The sequence below is a fragment of the Ranitomeya imitator genome, chromosome 1, assembly GCF_032444005.1.
Source record: "Ranitomeya imitator isolate aRanImi1 chromosome 1, aRanImi1.pri, whole genome shotgun sequence".
NCBI lineage: Eukaryota > Metazoa > Chordata > Amphibia > Anura > Dendrobatidae > Ranitomeya > Ranitomeya imitator.
This window is the reverse complement of record NC_091282.1, coordinates 1030310531-1030331534: the sequence shown is the minus strand read 5'-3', so window position 1 is coordinate 1030331534 and position 21004 is coordinate 1030310531. Positions and strand designations below refer to the sequence as shown.

Here is a 21004-nt window from a genome sequence, read left to right as displayed (position 1 = left end):
GGTGGGGTAAAGAAGGAGATGATTAGGAAGGGGAAGAACTGGGAACTACAAGGGACATGGGTCGGGTCTGGCTGAACAGTTTCAAAACGTTTGGGTACCAGAACAGTACCCGAACCTCATTCACTTGAATAGGGGGCCTGAGCATCCAGTGTTTGCTGCGCTGTTATGTGCCTGATTGGCGGTGAAATCATCCCCACCAGTCAGAAGATCCGCGCTTCCCACACTGACAGAAGACAGCGCAAGCGCTCAGCTGTGATCGGAGGTATAAAGTTATACCTCCTGTCACTGGTGTCAGCAGATGGGACTACTACTCTAACACTTGCTGCCGCTAACCGCGTGAGCAGGAGCGGCGGATGGGAGTATTCAGCTGCTCCTGCGCTGTCCCTTAATATCTGCCTCCTCATGCAAGCAAAGGCTTGTACTAGTGGACTTCCTCACATCTTCTACTGTTGAAATGCATGTCTATCTTGTGCTGAAGAAAAAGCACGATTCTTCTACTAAGGGCTCATTCTCACATGTGAGAAACTCAGATGAGTCTCACACGTCAATACCCGACAATGCCGCCGGCACTCAGGAGCAGAGCGTGCGGCTGCATGTATTGCTACGCGGCTGCACGCTCCGATCCGAGTGCTGGGTACTGACATGCGAGACTCATCCGAATTTCTTGCATATGAGAATGAGCCCTAAGGCAGCGTTACTTTCTTACTTGAGAGTTGTCTTTATATCCTACTAGAAAAGTTACAGCTTTCACTAAAGGGTTTTCTGAAAACCAGAACACATCGTAAAATGTAAAAAAAAAAAAAATCCTACTAGATTTTCTTCATTCCCTACAAAAGTAATGTAATCCTCAGATTCCAAAATAGTTCTGATTTCTGTATAAATGCACGACTAACATGGCATGAATATTTCATAACAGCAAACAAGATGCAACAAATAATTCACATACTTCTCATAATTTGTTTATTTCACTGTGCAATGAACAGCATTAAAAAAAAATTCCACAAAGGAGGATTTTTCTAAATTAAGAAGAAAAATTGTTTCTTCCACATTTCAGTCATTTCAGAGAAACTATCCGAACATTTTTTCTCTTTCAAAATACGAAGCGAGTTCGCCATATAAAACTAAGGAAAAAAAAAATACATCCAAGGCCAAATTCACATTCTTCTCTTCTGCGTACTTATATACAACACTATAAAGAAGAGAAAAATAAATCACATTAGTAGTAGAAGCATACATAACATAAAATGGTACAAATCAGCCAGCCAAAAAAATAATTGCATTTGCTAGATTTTTGGTTTTCTAGCACTCTGGGTATATTTTCTTCAGCAGAATATGTGGAACGACTGTGTGTGGTAGAAATCTGAAAATGGGGCAAGCCCAAAACATATGAAGATGATTTTTCCATAGCAGATCAATTGGATCAATAAACCCGATTCACTTTCAGTTACTGTATTTTTGGTATGAAATCTTCGCCAAATATCAGCATTAAATCCACAGTATAGCCACTGATAGCAAGGTAAGGTGACTGACGAATTACATCATCCCACCAGAAGTGGCAACATCCGGTCCCAGGGCTGGTGTGCGACAAGGACCTGCCGTGACGTCACGGTCATGTGACCGCGACGTCACAGGTCCTGCTCATACCAGCCCTGGGACCGGAAGCTGACGCTTGCAATGGAGCGATCCTGGGAGCATCCCGAGGAGTGGGAAAGGCGGTGGATGGTGAGTATAGCAGGACTTCAATGGGCCTTCGGAAGGGGAATATATATATATATATATATATATATATATATATATATATATATATATATATATATATATATATATATATATATTTTTTAAGTCTCTATACTACGTGGCTCTCTGCTGTATACTCCATCGCTGTGCAATATACTATGTGGCTAGGCAATATACTACGTGGACATGCATATTCTAGAATACCCGATGCGTTAGAATCGGGCCACCATCTAGTTACAATATATTTGTCCAAAGAGTACTATATTTTTCTGTTCCCTTACCACATATGAATATTTTAAAATGTACATCCCAAATTAAAAAAAAAAAAAAAAAGTAGAAATGCTGGGTAACATGTAAAGGAAACAAGAATGCAATGATTTGGAAATCTTTTATAGCCATATTTTATTCACAACAGAACATAGAACACAGATCAGAAGGTGAAAGTTAGATGTTTTTATGTTACATTAAAAAAGTACTAATTTTTTTTGTAGAGTTCAGGCTGCTGAACTGTGTACTGAGACCAAGCTGGCTAGTGCAGCCAGGCGCAGTGAGCTCTGGCCGTCTGATGTCACATCCAGTCTTGCAGACTGCGCCTGCACCGGCCAGTACTAAATAGAGCAGGCGCCGGATTTCATGGGAAAACAGCGCGGAGGGGGCGACGCCCCTGAAGATTTGAGTGATGGCAGTGTGGCGTTTCAAGCAGGGGGGTTAAGACCTGCCTCCCTGTCTAAAGACAGGTATTTTGGAGAAGTTATAAAACACTATTTTGGGAATAAATGCACCAAAAACTAAAAGAGCCACCTTGTTAGAATGCAGCATTACTGCTGCACAAGGTGGCTTTTAGTTTATAACGGCTGGAGGGGGTGACAGTGGCCCTTTAATTTGTTAAATGGTGTGTGGGTCCCATTTCTTTTTTGGAAAACATACCTACTCCAAAATGTTACCAGTAAAAACATCAGCCTTTGCATGTTTTTTTGCTACAGTTTTCTGAATTTTTTTTTACCACTTAAAAAACCTATACGTTTGGCATCTGTGTAATAGTACTGACCTAGAGAATCATATTGGCAAGCCAGTTTTAGCAAACATTGAATGTGGAAAACAAAGAACCCCAAAAAAACAATTGTGGAATTGCACTTTTGCTATTTCAACGCACTGGGAATTTTTTTCCCACATTCCAGTGCATCACATGACAAAATGAATTGTGTCATTCCAAAAATACAACTCGTCCCTCAAAATACAAGCTTTCCTATAGAAATATGGGTGTTAAAAAAAATTAAGGCCCTTGGAAGGGGAGCAAAATAATAAAATAAAAACGTTCAAAATAGCTGGGTCACGAAGGAGTTAAAGCAGTGTGGCCTGAGTTCCCATAGATCACAAGATTTCAATACTGACAATCAGCCTTGTGCACCTGGATTTCTCCGGAATCTGACTCTGATGATATTATGTACTATAGATGGTGGGATATTCAAAGTCTTTGCAATTATACATTGAGGAATATTTTTATGAAATTGTTCTACAATTTTTTTAGACCATCATTCACAGATTGGGGTCCCTCTGACCATCTTTGCTTCTCAGAGACTCTGCCTCCCCAACATGCTTTTTTTATTCACAGCCATGTGACTTAGTTTAAAATTCACCCTCCAGTTCTCATCAGTACCGCTCACTTTTCCACTCTTGTTCACCCTGTCCCAACATTTTTTTGAGATGTGGGATTTTACCTTATAGACACAGTGAAGACCTTCAACTTTTCCTGCACCCACTAAGCTCTCAGCAGTGTAAATCTCAAAGAATAGATACTAAGGAATAAACGTACAAAATATCGTTCAATAGTATGAGGGCGCAAAGACTAATGTAAAAAAGTATAAAACTGTATGGAACTTCCCTGAGGAAGGAATGCGCTTATTCCGAAACGCGTTGGAATTAGTCCATTGCGCTATTCGTAGCCAGTCACGTGTGCCATCACGTGACCGTGACGTCACGCAAGGTCCTGCATTGTCAGGAGACCGAGCGGCTATTCAATACAGCGCGCATCTACTCCATGCTACTGACCACAAGTGACGGCTTCTGGTGAGTTCTGCCACTGGCCGGGGCAGCGCTCACTATCCGCACTATTTTCGGCAACAAACCCACTTGGATATTTGGATCTATCACACAGATAATCATTACAAAAACCAACGAGTGGAGGAGCAAACCGGGTCAGATGAGGTAATGCCTTCCTAGCAATACCTCAGGACTTTCTCTAAAATTTATGTGTGTTCCATGCGGTTTTATACTTTTTTACATTAGTCTATGCGCCCTCATACTATTGAACGATATTTTATACGTTTATTCCTTAGCATCTATTCTTTGATGAGATTTACACTGCTGAGAGCCTAGTGGGTGTCTATAAGGTAAAATCCTACATATAACTAGGATTATCTGATAATCTAAATAAGAGGGGCCTTTTTTGACTATTGCTTTATATTATTAAAAAAGGGGGATTATTCCTAGCGCGGATATATCATTATTTATATTATATTTAGAACACGACACAGATGAGTGGCACGGTGTCAGTATCTGCTGCAAGGATTCAGTGTAGCAAGCGCCACTGGTATCTAAATACAATTTTTTGAGATGTGTTGCTGCCATCAATTGCTAAATGAGTAAATTTTTTCAAATGAAAAGAAAAAGGTCTAAACTTTCACCTTCTGATATGATGTATGTCCTGTTGTGAACAAAATATGGCTATAAAGTTTTCCAAATCATTGTATTCTTGTTTCCTTTACATAATGTCCCAACTTTTTGCAATTGTGGTTGCATATATTTTGCACTGCCATACTAAAAAGACCCAGAGAATTATCATTTTTATGTTAAAGCTGTAAAACCGCTTGTTTTCAGTTGTATGACTAAGTAATAATTGGTATTATTTTGACTGTGTTAATTACTTTTTTTTTTTAATCTGGGAGGTTCATAAAAACTGCAATTTGGGCATTGCTTTTAATGGACTATTGCTTTCACAGTGCAAGATAACAGATGTGATTATTTTATAGTCCAGCACAGACTTAACTAAGAAGTAGTGTGTTTTTACAGGTTTTCATCTTCTCTACATACACATCTTGACTTTTCACAGTTGTTTCTAAGGCTACGTTCACACGCTGCATTTTGAAGCTTTTTTTTTGGCAATTTAAAAAACTGCATTTTACAGTATGAGCAAAGTATGAGATTTCAGAAATCTTATGCACACAGTTTTTTCCCCGACTGATTTGGAAAACTGCTGCCTTTTTTGCCAACTGCAGCTTGTCACTTTCAGCATTTTTTTCAGCATATTCTAATGGAGACTAGGTAAATCCTGTGCAATGTCCCAAGGTAAAAGGGAAGGTACCGCGTTTGTAGATCATTAATTAATCAATGTAATGTAGCATAACATGCTGTTATAACCCAGATATGAATGCATGTAAAACAGATTCCGTGTGTTATATGAGTAGAAAGAATGCACTGGGGGCTGACATCTTGGTTTTGCAGCAGTAGCACGTCACTATCAGTGTCAGATTACGGCACCCCATGGACATAGGAGATAATAGACCCGCTCGGACCCTATCTGTAACATTGCAGCAGCATTAGCAGTGAGCTGGGCACGCCTCTGTGGGCTGCACAACTCACTGCTGTAGGTGTGACTAGCTGCCATTTTATTAGAGCCCTGTGCTATCTGCCGAGCTCCACTTGCTCTCTATCACAGGAGAGAAGAAGCCCTCACTGCTCCTCTGTACTCCAGGCACTGCACGTTCTGGGCAGACATCTGCTCTCACACTCTGCTGTGTGCTTCCCTCTGCTCTGTCTCCGCCTCCCCACAGTCCCAGTGATCTCCGGTAAACTGCACTCTCCCCCTGTGTCGCTCTCCCTCTCTGTGCGGCGTGGGGGGGTCTCTGTGCGGCGTGGGGGGGGGGGTCTCTGTGCGGCGTGGGGGGGGGGTCTCTGTGCGGCGTGGGGGGGGGTCTCTGTGCGGCGTGGGGGGGGGGGGGGGGTCTCTGTGCGGAGTGGGGGGGGGGGGGTCTCTGTGCGGAGTGGGGGGGGGGGTCTCTGTGCGGCGTGGGGGGGCTCTATGCGTGTAAGCAAGCATCGTCCGATGGGACTACAAGTCCCATCGGACGATGCCTGCTACAATGACAGTGAGTGACACATTAGCCAATTATGGGACAGTAATAGTCCCATCATCCGGCTAATGTGTTGAATGAAAAAAAAAAAAACTCCATACATACATGCTACATACAATACATTCATACATTACATACATATAGACATACAGTACATTAAACATAGATTTCATACTCACCATTACTTGTCACTTTGTTCCCCGAAGCCAGTGTCATCTGTAAAAAAAATATTAAAAAAAACAAACAACCAATATACTCCCTGTCCGCAGAAATCCACGAGTGTCCCACGGCGATCTCCCGTGGAGAGCAGCAGCATCAGATAATGCGACTGCTCTCTAGAGGCTCCAGGAACACAATGACAGCAGGAAGGTATCCTTCCACCACTGTATTCCTCCGCCACTGTAAAAAAAAAAAAAAAGTCCCTAGTCTCACTTTATGCCATTGCTGTATGAGAAATTTTCCCAGGCAGCAATTGCCATAAAGTGAGCCTTTGTCCTAAGGTAACCTCTCAGTGATGCACTGTAGGAGGCATTGTCTCCTGTCAGTGTGTCACTGAGGGTCCTATAGAGCAGTGAAATCACCTGATGTCACTGTTCTATAGGGGAGATCGTCGTGGAACACTCGATATTAATTGGACTACGGCGGACAGGTAGTATACGGTTTATTATTTTACGTTTTTTGCAGGCGCTGAAGTATGGTAAGTATGGTGAAATAAAGATTAAAATACTTTTTTCCTAATGTGTGCGTGTTTTTTTTAACCCTTACTATTGGATTAATAACGGATAGGCGTCTTATTGACGCCTCTCCGTTATTAACCCGGCTTAATGTCACCTTACAATAGCAAGGTGACATTAACCCTTCATTACCCCATATCTCATCGCTACACGGGAGTGGGAAGAGAGGGGCTAAGGGCCGGAATTGGCGCATCTTACAGATGCGCCATTTCTGGGGCGGCTGCGGACTGGTATTTGTAGCCTGGGGGGGGGGGGCAATATCCATGGCCCCTCTCTAGGCTATGAATATCAGCCTGCAGCTGTCTGCGTAGCCTTTCTGGCTATAAAATATAGGGGGACCCCACGCAATTTTTTTTTGGGGGTCCCCCTATTTTAATAGCCAGTAAAGGCTATACAGACAGCTGCGGGCTGATATTCATAGCAGGCTACAGATATTGGCCCCCGGCCGTTGGCTTTCCCCCTCTGGCGCAGAAAATTGCACGGGCGCCCACGCGGTTTTTTTTTTTTTTTTTTAAAAATTCAACCCTCATAAAGGCCTCTTTCACACTTGCGTCGGTACGAGTCCGTCGCTATGCGTCGGGCCGACGTACCGACGCACGTTGTGAAATTTGTGCCCGACGTGGGCAGCGGATGCAGTTTTTCAACACATCCACTGCCCATTCTGAAGTCTGGAAGGAGGGGGCGGAGTTTTGGCAGCGCATGCGCGGTAGAAAATGGCGGACGCGCTGGACAAAAAAAAGTTCACTTGAACGTTTTTTCGTGCCGACGGTCCGCCAAAACACGACGGATCCGTTGCACGACGGACGCGACGTGTGGCCATCCGTCACGATCTGTCGCTAATACAAGTTTATGGGAAAAAAACGCATCCTGCGAGCACATTTGCAGAATCCGTTTTTTTCCGCCAGATCCGTTTTTTCCACCGGATCCATTATTTCCCGCCGGATCCGTTTTTTTCCGCCGGATCCGTTTTTTCCCGCCGGATCCGTTTTCTCCCACAATTTCCCTTTTTTTTTCTGCCAGATAAGTTTTTTTTTCACCGGATCCGTTATTTTCTCATTGAGTTGTATTAGAGCCGGATGGCCACACGTTTCATCCGTTTTTTGCAGGATCCGTCAAAACCGCTGTTTCCGCCGGACGGAAAACACATACAGAGGAACGGTTGAATCGCGATCTCACCTGCCGCTATTGCGGGCACATGTCAGTCATGTTTTTTTTTATTGACAGATTGGGCGATTCTGAACGCGGCGATACTAAATATGTGTAGGTTTGATTTTTTTATTGTTTTATTTTTGATGGGGCAAAAGGGGGGTGATTTAAACTTTAATTATTTTTTTTTCATATTTTTAAAAACATTTTTTTTTACATTTGCCATGCATCAATAGCCTCCATGGGAAACTAGAAGCTGGCACAACTCGATCGGCTCAGCTACATAGCAGCGATCATCAGATTGCTGCTCCGTAGCTGAATTACAGGCTTGCTATGAGTGCAGACCACAGGGGGGCGCTCACAGCAGGCCGGCATCAGTAGCTATAGAGGTCTCAAGGACCTCTATGGTTACCATCCTGACGCATCGCCAACCCCTGATCATGTGACGGGGGTGGACGATGCGCTCATTTCTGGTCGCGCGGCTGGAAGCGGTAGTTAAATGCCGCTGTCAGCATTTGACAGCGGCATTTAACAGGTTAATAGCGGCGGGTGAATTGCGATTTCACCTGCCGCTATTGCGCGCACATGTCAGCTGTACAAAACAGCCGACATGTCGTGACTTTGATGTGGGCTCACCGCCAAAGCCCACATCAAAGGAGGAAACACGACATGCGCAGAACATGTTGCGTTTTTTACTGCGATGCGTTTTTCCCCCAGAAAAAATGCAACATATGCACAAAAAATGCGGAATGCATTATAAATGATGGGATGCATATGTATGCATTTTTAAATTGTTTTTATCACATTTTTATAGCGAACAAACGCAAAAATATGCAAAAAATCCTGAACGTGTGCACACAGCCTCAAGGTGTATCTCCCCATCACACTCCTTATGTGTCTCACTCATCATACTTCACGTCTCTTTCTCTCCCATCAGTCACTCTTAGGCCGGGGACACACACAACGTATAAAAAAACGGTCCGTTTTTGACGGACGAGAATCGCACAAATGTTACCAAAACAGTGATCTGTGTGCAGTGCGAGGATGCGATTTTCTCGCATCCAATGATCCGTTTGGCATCCGTGTGACATCCGTATGGTGAGATTTTCTCACACACTTGCAAAATGAGCAAATAATGGTTGAGCCTTTCCTGTCACCTGCCCAATGCCTGAGAATTTCTCGCACGTCACACTGATGGTCCGTGTGCTGTGCGATTTTTTCTCGCCCCCATAGACTTTCATTGTCGATTCTTGGCCGAGATACGCTGAGAATTGCAGCATGCTGCGATTTCACTCGGATCCTGAATACGGCCGAGAAAATATCGGATGATGGGAGCTGCCCCATAGATTAACATTGGGACGAGCGCTATGCGATTTTTTTTATCGCATTGCACTCGTCCGTATTGCGGTCTAGTGTGACCCCGGCCTTAGCCATACAATGCATCTCTCCCCTCCCTCCATAATGCCTGGCTATTCACTGCAGAGCTGGAGCTCCCAGACAGCTCCTAATGCTGCTCCATGCACACCACATGTCTTCACTCTTCTTGGGTCCAGATGCTGCTGAGCCCACTGTGTTCTGCTCCTCTGTAAACTAGCTGTGACTCCGCTGCAGTAACTGCTGGTGATAGCAGGTCACAGGGCAGTCACACACAAAATGGCTCTGCCCTGTGATGCTGCTCTTCATTCTTACTGTTGGGGCAGTAACTGCTGACATCACCATTTCCCTCCCCTTTTGGGTGGTCTAATATCCCTGGGGCAGAGCTGCTAAATCTTACTATAGCTGCTTGAGGTCTAAAACGGAAAATGCTCCCCCTAGTGGTAAATATGTATATTTGTAGAAAAATATATAATATTTTTCATATAGAAATGTTTGCAAACAGTGCAAACATTGCATTAATACATTTTAATTACTATTTTAAGCTTAATTTCACAAAAAAACAAAATACAAAAAAACTGGTGGCACCTTCCCTTTAAAGAGAATCTGTCACAAGGATCAGCCCTCCAAAACCATCTATATGGCCATGGTCATGGGAACCATCTACAGGTCCTTCTCAAAAAATTAGCATATAGTGTTAAATTTCATTATTTACCATAATGTAATGATTACAATTAAACTTTCATATATTATAGATTCATTATCCACCAACTGAAATTTGTCAGGTCTTTTATTGTTTTAATACTGATGATTTTGGCATACAACTCCTGATAACCCAAAAAACCTGTCTCAATAAATTAGCATATCAAGAAAAGGTTCTCTAAACGACCTATTACCCTAATCTTCTGAATCAACTAATTAACTCTAAACACATGCAAAAGATACCTGAGGCTTTTATAAACTCCCTGCCTGGTTCATTACTCAAAACCCCCATCATGGGTAAGGGTACCGTCACACTATAACATTTTGATCGCTACGACGGTACGATTCGTGACGTTCCAGCGATATCGTTACGATATCGCTGTGTCTGACACGCAGCAGCGATCAGGGATCCTGCTGAGAATCGTACGTCGTAGCAGATCGTTTAGAACTTTCTTTCATCGCTGGATCTCCCGCTGTCATCGCTAGATCGGTGTGTGTGACACCGATCTAGCGATGCGATCCAGCGATGCATTCACTTGTAACCAGGGTAAACATCGGGTAACTAAGCGCAGGACCGCGCTTAGTTACCCGATGTTTACGCTGGTTACAAGCGTTAAACTAAAAAAAACAAACAGCACATACTTACATTCTGGTGTCCGTCAGGTCCCTTGCCGTCTGCTTCCCGCACTGTGACTGCCGGCCGTAAAGTGAAAGCAGAGCACAGCGGCTGTGCTTTCACTTTCACTTTACGGCCGGCAGTCACTGAGTGCGAGAAGCAGACTGCAAGGGACCTGACGGACACCAGAATGTAAGTATGTGCTGTTTGTTTTTTTTTAGTTTAACGCTTGTAACCAGGGTAAACATCGGGTAACTAAGCGCGGTCCTGCGCTTAGTTACCCGATGTTTACCCTGGTTACCCAGGGACCTCGGCATCGTTGGTCGCTGGAGAGCTGTCTGTGTGACAGCTCCCCAGCGACCACACTACGATTTACCTACGATCACGGCCAGGTCATATCGCTGGTCGTGATCGTAGGTAAATCGTATAGTGTGACGGTACCCTAAGACTAGCGACCTGACAGATGTCAAGAAGGCCATCATTGACACCCTCAAGCAAGAGGGTAAGACCCAGAAAGAAATTTCTCAACAAATAGGCTGTTCCCAGAGTGCTGTATCAAGGCACCTCAATGGTAAGTCTGTTGGAAGGAAACAATGTGGCAGAAAACGCTGTACAACGAGAAGAGGAGACCGGACCCTGAGGAAGATTGTGGAGAAGGACCGATTCCAGACCTTGGGGAACCTGGGGAAGCAGTGGACTGAGTCTGGTGTGGAAACATCCAGAGCCACCGTGCACAGGCGTGTGCAGGAAATGGGCTACAGGTGCCGCATTCCCCAGGTAAAGCCACTTTTGAACCATAAACAGCGGCAGAGGCGCCTGACCTGGGCTACAGAGAAGCAGCACTGGACTGTTGCTAAGTGGTCCCAAGTACTTTTTTCTGATGAAAGCAAATTTTGCATGTCATTCGGAAATCAAGGTGCCAGAGTCTGGAGGAAGACTGGGGAGAAGGAAATGCCAAAATGCCTGAAGTCCAGTGTCAAGTACCCACAGTCAGTGATGGTGTGGGGTGCCATGTCAGCTGCTGGTGTTGGTCCACTGTGTTTCATCAAGGGCAGGGTCAATGCAGCTAGCTATCAGGAGATTTTGGAGCATGCTTTATGGAGATGAAGATTTCATTTTTCAGCACGACCTGGCACCTGCTCACAGTGCCAAAACCACTGGTAAATGGTTTACTGACCATGGTATTACTGTGCTCAATTGGCCCGCCAACTCTCCTGACCTGAACCCCATAGAGAATCTGTGGGATATTGTGAAGAGAAAGTTGAGAGACGCAAGACCCAACACTCTGGATGAGCTTAAGGCCGCTATTGAAGCATCCTGGGCCTCCATAACATCTCAGCAGTGTCACAGGCTGATTGCCTCCATGCCACGCCGCATTGAAGCAGTCATTTCTGCCAAAGGATTCCCGACCAAGTATTGAGTGCATAACTGAACATTATTATTTGATGGTTTTTTTGTTTGTTATTAAAAAACACTTTTATCTGATTGGATGGGTGAAATATGCTAATTTATTGAGACAGGTTTTTTGGGTTATCAGGAGTTGTATGCCAAAATCATCAGTATTAAAACAATAAAAGACCTGACAAATTTCAGTTGGTGGATAATGAATCTATAATATATGAAAGTTTAATTGTAATCATTACATTATGGTAAATAATGAAATTTAACACTATATGCTAATTTTTTGAGAAGGACCTGTATATGGCTATAGGTCATGGGAAGCTGAATAAAATAATACTTTGATAACAGGGTTCTGAATCCGATGTCTTATTCCAGAGAAATCTATGTACTTCTTTATAAAGGAGCTCTTTGGATCTATGGGCAGACACGGATCTGCATAAGAATCTGCCTCCAGAACTTATTTTAACCCCTTCCCGACCTTTGACGCACCGTATGCGTAATGAAAACCTGTGGCAATCCGACCTGTGACGCAGCATGTGCGTCAAGGCCGGATTGGGCTCCTACAGGCCGGGTGAAATGGTTAACTGTAATTTCACCAGGCCTGCAGGGACAGGACGAGTTGTACTTTAGCCCGGGGGGTTAAAGCCCCCGTGGCTACGATCGCTCTGATTGGCTGTTGAAAGTGACGTTTCACTTTCACTCAGAGCGATCGTAATATTTCACCAATGAAAATTGGTGAAATATTACAATCCAGCCATGGCCGATGCTGCAATAGCATCAGCCATGGCTGGAGATAGTTATCTGACCCCCCCCACCGCCACCGATCACCTCCCCTCCGGTCCTCCGTCCTGTCATTTCATGTCCTCCGCTCCCCTCCGTCCTCCTGTCCGCTACCCCCGCTGTCCGCTCCCCCCCCCTGCTGTCTGATCCCCTCCCCCCCCCCCCCCATCATACTTACCGACCTCCCGTGTCCATCCGGCTGCTGCATGAGTGCCGCCATCTTGGAAAATGGAATCTGCCGGCCGTTACAAGTATATTTTGATCGCTGTGATTATCACAGCGATCAAAATAAAAAAATAAATAAATAACCTCCCCCCCCCACCACCACCTTTATCACCCCCATAGGTAGGGACAAAAATAAAATAAAGAAATTTTTTTCTTCTTCTTTGCCCCATTAGGGTTAGGGTTAGTTCACACTGCGTCTAAGCAGTCCGTTAGACGGACTACGTTACACCACGGCATAAACGCGGTGTAACGTAGTCCGTTACGGCCGCCATTGACAGCAATGTCAAACGCATCACTAGCGCACGCCCACAATGGGTGTACGCTAGGGATGTGCCGTCATTAAGTGACGGACCAGGAGACACGGGCTACAGCGTTTCCGGGTCCGTCACTGCTAGCGCAGATAGAGCATTTGCTAGCTCTATCTGCGCTAGCGCGATGCAAACGTTGGCACTTGCGCTAGCAGCAGCCCATTAGCGTATGTGCTGAACGGGCTGCTACTAGCGCAATGTGAACCTGGCCTTAGGGTTACGGCTACGGCTAGAATTAGGGTTAGAACTAGGGTTAGAATTAGGCCTTGTGCACACGGTGCGGATTTGGCTGCGGATCCGCAGCGGATTGGCCGCTGTGGATTCGTAGCAGTTTTCCATCAGGTATAAAGTACCAAGTAAACCTATGGAAAACCAAATCCGCTGTGCCCATGGTGCGGAAAATACCGAGCGGAAACGCTGTGTTGTATTTTCCGCAGCATGTCAATTCTTTGTGCGGATTCCTCAGCGTCTTACACCTGTCCCTCAATTGGAATCCACAGGTGAAATCTGCACAAAAAACACTGAAAATCCGCGGTAAATCCACAGGTAAAATGCAGTGCCTTTTACCTGCGGATTTTTCAAAAGTGGTGCGGAAAAATCTCACACGAATCCGCAACGTGGGCACATAGCCTTAGGGTTGTGGTTATGGCTAGAGTTGGGATTAGGGTTATGCATGTGTTGGGGTTAGTGTTGGAGTTAGAGTTGAGGGGTTTCCACTGTTTAGGCACATCAGGGGTCTCCAAACGCAACATGGCGCCACCATTGATTCCAGTCAATCTTTCATTCAAAAAGTCAAATGGTGCTCCCTCCCTTCCGAGCCCCGACGTGCGCCCAAACAGTGGTTTACCCCCACATATGGGGTACCAGCATACTCAGGACAAACTGGGCAACAATTATTGGGGTCCAATATCTCCTGTTACCCTTGTGAAAATAAAAAATTGCTTGCTAAAACAATTTTTGAGGAAAGAAAAATTTTTTTTTTTATTTTCACGGCTCTGCGTTGTAAACTTCTGTGAAGCACTTGGGGGTTCAAAGTGCTCACCACACATCTAGATAAGTTCCTTTCAGGGTCTAGTTTCCAAAGAGGGGTCACTTGTGGGGGGTTTCTACTGTTTAGGCACATCAGGGGCTCTGCAAACGCAAAGTGACGCCCGCAGACCATTCCATCAAAGTCTGCATTTCAAAAGTCACCACTTCCCTTCCGAGCCCCGACGTGTGCCCAAACAGTGGTTTACCTCCACACATGGGGTATCAGCGTACTCAGGACAAACTGGACAACAACTTTTCGGGTCCAATTTCTCCTGTTACTCTTGTGAAAATAAAAAATTGCGGGCTAAAAAATCATTTTTGAGAAAAGAAAAATTATTTTTTATTTTCATGGCTCTGCGTTATAAACTTCTGTGAAGCACCTGGGGGTTTAAAATGCTCAATATGCATCTAGATAAGTTCCTTGGGGGGTTTAGTTTCCAAAATGGGGTCACTTGTGGGGGAGCTCCAATGTGGGGGGGAACCACTGTTTGGGCACACGTCGGGGTTTGGAAGGGAAGTAGTGATGTTTTGAAATGCAGACTTTGATGGAACGTCACGTTGCGTTTGCAGAGCCCCTGATGTGGCTAAACAGTAGAAACCCCCCACAAGTGACCCCATTTTGGAAACTAGACCCTGAAAGGAACTTATCTAGATGTGTGGTGAGCACTTTGAACCCCCCCCCCCCCCCCCCCAAGTGCTTCTTTATAACGCAGAGCCGTGAAAATAATAAATACGTTCTTTCCTCAAAAATGATGTTTTAGCAAGCAATTTTTATTTTCACAAGGGTAACAGGAGAAATTGGACCCCAGTAATTGTTGCGCAGTTTGTCCTGAGTATGCTGGTACCCCATATGTGGGGGTAAACCACTGTTTGGGCGCACGTCGGGGCTCGGAAGTGAGGGAGCACCATTTGACTTTTTGAATACAAGATTGGCTGGAATCAATGGTGGCGCCATGTTGCGTTTGGAGACCCCTGATGTGCCTAAACAGTGGAAACCCCTCAATTCTACCTCCAACACTAACCCCAACACACCCCTAACCCTAATCCCAACTGTAGCCATAACCCTAATCACAACCCTAACCCTAAGGCTATGTGCCCACGTTGCGGATTCGTGTGAGATTTTTCAGCACCATTTTTGAAAAATCTGTGGGTAAAAGGCACTGCGTTTTACCTGCGGATTTACCGTGGATTTCCAATGTTTTTTGTGCGGATCCGCAGCCAAATCCGCAGTGTTCACATAGCCTAATTCTAAAGGTATGTGCACACACTGCGGAAAACGCTGCAGATCTGCAGCAGTTTACCATGAGTTTACAGTTCAATGCAAACCTAAAAAAAAAAAAAAAAACGCTGTACACATGCTGCAGAAAAACTGCACGAAAACGCAGCGGTTTACATTCCGCAGCATGTCACTTCTTTCTGCAGATTCCGCAGCGGTTTTACAACTGCTCCAATAGCAAACTGCAGTTGTAAAACCGCAGCGAAATGCGCAGAAAAACCGCGGTAAATCCGCAGCGGTTTAGCACTGCGGATTTATCAAATCCGCAGAGGACCAGAATACGTGTGCACATACCGAACCCCTACCTCTAACCCCAACCTTAGTGGAAGAAATACCGGATTACGTACCGGTAATGCTCTTTTATAGAGCCCACGACAGCACCCACTAGAGAGAGGGGATCCGCCCCTAGGAACAGGAAACCTACAGAGAGATAAAAGGGGCGGCCCCCCCTCGCTCCTCAGTTGTTTTACAGAGAATAGGAGGAACCGCCGCCAGGTTTTAGTTAACAGGTTCGGGTATATCCATATATATACATATTTACAACCTCATACTATATTTTCTAATATTTACACCTCACCAAACAAGCACCATGTGCAACTATATACAGAAAAGGGAGGGATGTGAACGGGTGCTGTCGTGGGCTCTATAAAAGAGCATTACCGGTACGTAATCCGGTATTTTCTATTCGCCACGACAGCACCCACTAGAGAGAATTGCAGAGACTATAGACTGGGTGGGTTTACTGAGTCAAGGACCGATACACCAAAGGTGAGATCAGAAGTAGAGGATAGATCTAATCTATAATGCTTATAGAAGGTATTCGGTGAAGACCAAGTTGCAGCCTTACATATAAGGTCTATTGGCACATTCGCCCTTTCTGCCCAGGAAGTCGACAAGGCTCTTGTAGAGTGTGCTCCCACATGTATTGGAGGATCTTTCCCTCCAGCCTTATACGCCAAGATTATTGCCTCTCTGATCCAGCGAGATAATGTGTTCTTTGTGACTCCGGCACCCTTGGTTTTACCCTGAAAAGACACAAAGAGAGCCCTACTCTTCCTCCAGTCCCTAGTTCTCTCTAAATAGGCTAAGACAGTCCTTTTTACGTCTAGGGTGTGAAGTCTTTCTTCTTCTGGAGTTGAGTGGTTCTCATAAAAGGTAGGTAACTGGATCTCCTGGGATCTATGAAAGGTAGAAGCCACCTTAGGGAGATAACAAGGATCTGTTTTTAAAAGTATCCTATCTGATGTTACCACAAAAAAGGGAGGATCTATAGATAAAGCATGAAGATCACTTACTCTTCTGGCAGAAACTAATGCCACTAATAATACCGTTTTTAAAGAAATATTTTTTAGTGAGGCTGCATGGAGAGGCTCAAAAGGTGATTGAGTCAATGCATTTAGGACTATTGATAGATCCCACTGAGGGACCCGAGGTATGCTGATTGGTCTCGATCTCTCACAGGCAGATATAAACCGAGATATCCATTTATTACCTGCTACATCAAAATTAAAAAGAGCTCCTAAGGCTGACACCTGCACTTTCAGAGTGCTTACAGAGAGTCCTAATTCCAGACCTTTTTGTAGAAATTCCAATATTGGAAATATAGGAATATCAGCGGAAAGTTGTGTAGTATGGAATTGAAGGAATTTCCTCCAAATTCTGACATAAATCCTGGTAGTTGAGGGTTTTCTACTTTTCATCAGAGTATCTATTAACCCACTAGAAAACCCCCTGAGATTTAGTAACTGCCTTTCAAACTCCATGCAGTTAAATTCATGCCCTTTGCCTGAGGATGAAGGAACGGACCCTGAGAGAGCAGGTCCTTGGATTGAGGCAGAATCCACGGGTCCGACACTGACATCGCCCTCAGCCATGAGAACCATGGCCTTTTGGGCCAGAATGGGGCTATTAATAGAATTCTTGCTCCTTCTTCTCTTATTTTTCTTATTACCAAAGGTAGTAGATTCAATGGAGGAAAAGCATATGCCAGGTCGAAAGTCCAGGGCACTTGGAGGGCATCGAGTATGTCCGGCTTGTCCTCTCTGTTTAGAGAGGCAAACATCCTGACCTGTCGGTTGGCTCTTGTGGCAAACAAGTCTATTTGAGGAATACCCCATTGCGCTGTTATCATTTTGAAAATTTTTCTGTTTAGCATCCATTCCCCTTGATGAAGGGTGTGACGGCTCAGAAAATCGGCACGAAAGTTGTCTGTGCCCCTGATGTGAACTGCTGATAGTGATAGCAGATGACCTTCGGCTAATTCCATGATGTCTGATGCCAGCTGCCTGAGTCTGTCCGACCGCGTACCTCCTTGATGGTTTAAGTAAGCTACTGCCGTGGTGTTGTCGGAGAACACTTGTGTGAGAGCCGCTGAGCTGAGGAAGAAAGTGAAGTAGGGAATAATATATTGCCCTCAACTCTTTGACATTTGAAGAACTATCTAGTTCCGAACTAGACCAAAGATCCTGAACCCACTGATCCTTAAAATGTGCCCCCCAGCCTTTAGGACCAGCATCTGTGGTCACTATACTAGAGGGGGAAATTATCCAGAGAACCCCTTTTGAAAGGTTTTTCTGATTTAACCACCACCTAAGGGAGTGTAATACTTCCGTTGTTAGATAAACTATTCTATCCAGACAGCCTCTATTCTTAATGTCCTCCTCTAATATAAATTTTTGTAGAGGCCTAGTATGAGCCTGTGCCCACTGGACCGCAGGGATACACGATGTCAGAGAACCTAGTAATGACATGCTCTGTCTGAGTGACATACTACGATTTTCTATTGCTAAAGATACCTTATCAACTATGGAGATTTTCTTATCCTCAGGCAGCTTACAAATCTGGTCAGCTGAATCTAGAAGGAGCCCTAGGAATTTCTGACACTTAACCGGCTGAAGTCTAGATTTTTCCCAATTAACCAGCCACCCCAGGGATTGTAAGGAAATCACTACTTCCCGTAACCTCTGCTCACACTGTAGGGGGTCTTTACCCACAATCAATAGGTCATCTAGATATGGAATGACTAAAGTATCTTTTACTCTTAGGAAAGACATAACTTCCAATAGCAATTTTGTGAAAACCCTTGGGGCCATGGATAATCCGAAGGGCATCGCCTTATATTGTAGATGACGAATTTGTCCCTCTATACAGACTGCTACCCGAAGGAACTGCTGGAATAAATGATGTATAGGAATATGATAGTAAGCATCCTTAAGATCCAATACTACCATGTAACAGTTTGGAAATAAATTCTTTATGGCTGAACGAATGGATTCCATTTTGAATGTTTTAGGCCTTATAAAGGAGTTCAGCTTTCTTAAATTAATTATGGTTCTGAAAGAGCCATCCGGCTTATTAATCAGAAACAAGGGAGAATAAAATCCCCTCCCCTCTGGGAAGATGGGACTTCCACTAGGACTTGTTTGCGTAGGAGGGTTTTAACCTCTGTTTCAAGTGCCTCTTGCTGAGGCCTGGATCTTAAGGTGGTAAGGAGGAAGGAGTCCGGTGGAGTTCTAATAAAGTCTAATGTGAGGCCTGAAGATATTAATTTAATGGCCCAAGTATTTATTGTTATCTCTTCCCATTGTTGCCTAAACTGTTTTAATCTTCCACCCACTGGAGGAATATAATTACTGGAATTTGTCGGCTGGCTTGAATGGACGTTTATTAAACAGGTTTCCTTTTTGTTTAAAATCCTTATTGTTCCATCTGTCTCTGAAGCCTCCCTTCTTTCCGAATGGTGGCTTCCTGAAGGCCCTTCTGTAAGATGGAACAAAGGGATTAGGGAATCCTTTTTTCCTTTCACCTGCCTTCTTGAGTATATCGTCAAGGACTGTTCCAAACAGGTACTCACCCTGACAGGGTATGGCACATAATTTTGATCTAGATTGGGCATCTCCTTTCCAGTTTTTTAGCCATAAAGCCCGCCTAGCCGTGTTGGAGATATTAGCTGTTCTGGCCGCCAGACGTAGGGAGTCAATAGAGGCATCCGATATAAAGGCAGCCGCACCCTTGATCAAAGGGATAGACGCTCGTAACTTCTCCCTGGATACACCATTTTTAATATTTTGCTCCAGCTGATCCAGCCAGACTAACATTGATCTGCCAGTACATGTGGCTGCAATTGCCGGTTTGAATGCCGTGACACAGGCCTCCCACGATTTTTTAAGGAGCGCATCTGATTTTCGGTCCATGGGATCTGTTAAGGAACCTGCATCTTCCACGGGCAAGGAGAACCGGCGAGATGTAGATGCAACTGCAGCATCGACCTTTGGTATTTTGGTCCATGTACTTAAATCTTCGTCATCAAATGGGTAGCGCCTTTTACAGGGTATTGGTACAAAACCTTTTTGACCTTTACCCCATTCCTTCTTAACGAGGTCCTTTATGGCCTGGTTTATTGGAAACACGTGGCCTTTCCGTTGGGAAAGACCAGCAAACATGATTTCCTGTGGTGTTTGGGGTTCTTTTGACTCCGATACCCCCATCGTATTTCTCACCGATTTAACCAAGTTGTTTATGCCTTCAGTTGGAAAGCAAACAAAGTCTTCTTCCCCTGAAGAATCAGACAGTTGAGAGACCTCAGAGTCGACCTCCCCACTCTCTGCTGACGTGTCGGCTCTAGGTGAGGATACTCTTCTTTTCTTTTTCTCGGTATTAATCGAGGAAGAACCGCCTCCTAACGACTGAAGTTCTTCCCTAATTATGAGCCGTATCTCGTTCATTTTCACCGATTCCTCCTGCCGTAAGGTGTTATCTATACATGCCTGACATAGACTCTTAGTATAGGAGTCAGGCAGGGGTTCGGTACATATAGCACATTGTTTGTGCTTACTCTTTCCCGTCCTTTTTGCCTAAAATAATACAAGCAAAGGAATCAATATATACTTCAGTGAAGTATGCGTACACTCACCCAGCGTATTAATTTTACCGGCTGCGGGGTTGTCTTAGTTTGGGATGTGGAACGGGATGATTTTCTTCCCGATTTATCAGTGGAGTCACTTAACTTAAAGTGTCCACTGCTGTTTTTCCTGGTTTCGCTACTAGGTACTAGTGGCTCTTCCATGGAGTGCACACGGACCTCCTCTTGGGATGACATAATGCACACTGACTGCACTTCTCATCCTGACTTTTATAGTGTAGCCACTCCTGCATACATCCCCATCCTGTTTTTTTTTTTTTTTTTTACTCACAAGTCCGGCATCCAGACGCTGGGATCGCATGGGGGAATCCAATATGGCGGTTCCCCCGGAAATGGTACTCTGACACCGCGACCCCGGAAGTTCAAGCTTCCTTCCATGGGACGCCGACGCTACTGCGCATGCGCCCGCGTCTCTGCAAACCGGAAGCGCTCTCAGCGCTGCTTCCCACCATGTCGCCTCTTACCTCTGGAGGGAACGGAGGGAAGATTCCGCCCAGGGATACCACACCGCTGCTCAGCTCCACTCAGGAGGGCATTACCACAGGTATCCACACTGCGCCGTGCCTTTCATTAGCACTTACCCAACGGTGTCCCAGCAGGGAGACCGTTGGTACCTTCAGGCTTC

The 21004-nt window shown here is 44.8% G+C and overlaps 1 protein-coding gene across 2 annotated transcripts in view; it reads right to left on the bottom strand.

Annotated features, from left to right (window-relative positions):
• Positions 1-943: 943 nt before the first annotated feature.
• Positions 944-21004, bottom strand: part of LSM6 (LSM6 homolog, U6 small nuclear RNA and mRNA degradation associated) — a 33163-nt gene continuing 13102 nt past the window's right edge. For both annotated transcript variants that reach the window (XM_069744032.1, XM_069744031.1), the window contains exon 4: positions 944-1189. In XM_069744032.1, coding sequence (XP_069600133.1) covers positions 1155-1189 — 35 coding nt within the window. In that variant the 3' untranslated portion in view covers positions 944-1154. The remainder of the gene's footprint in view (positions 1190-21004) is intronic.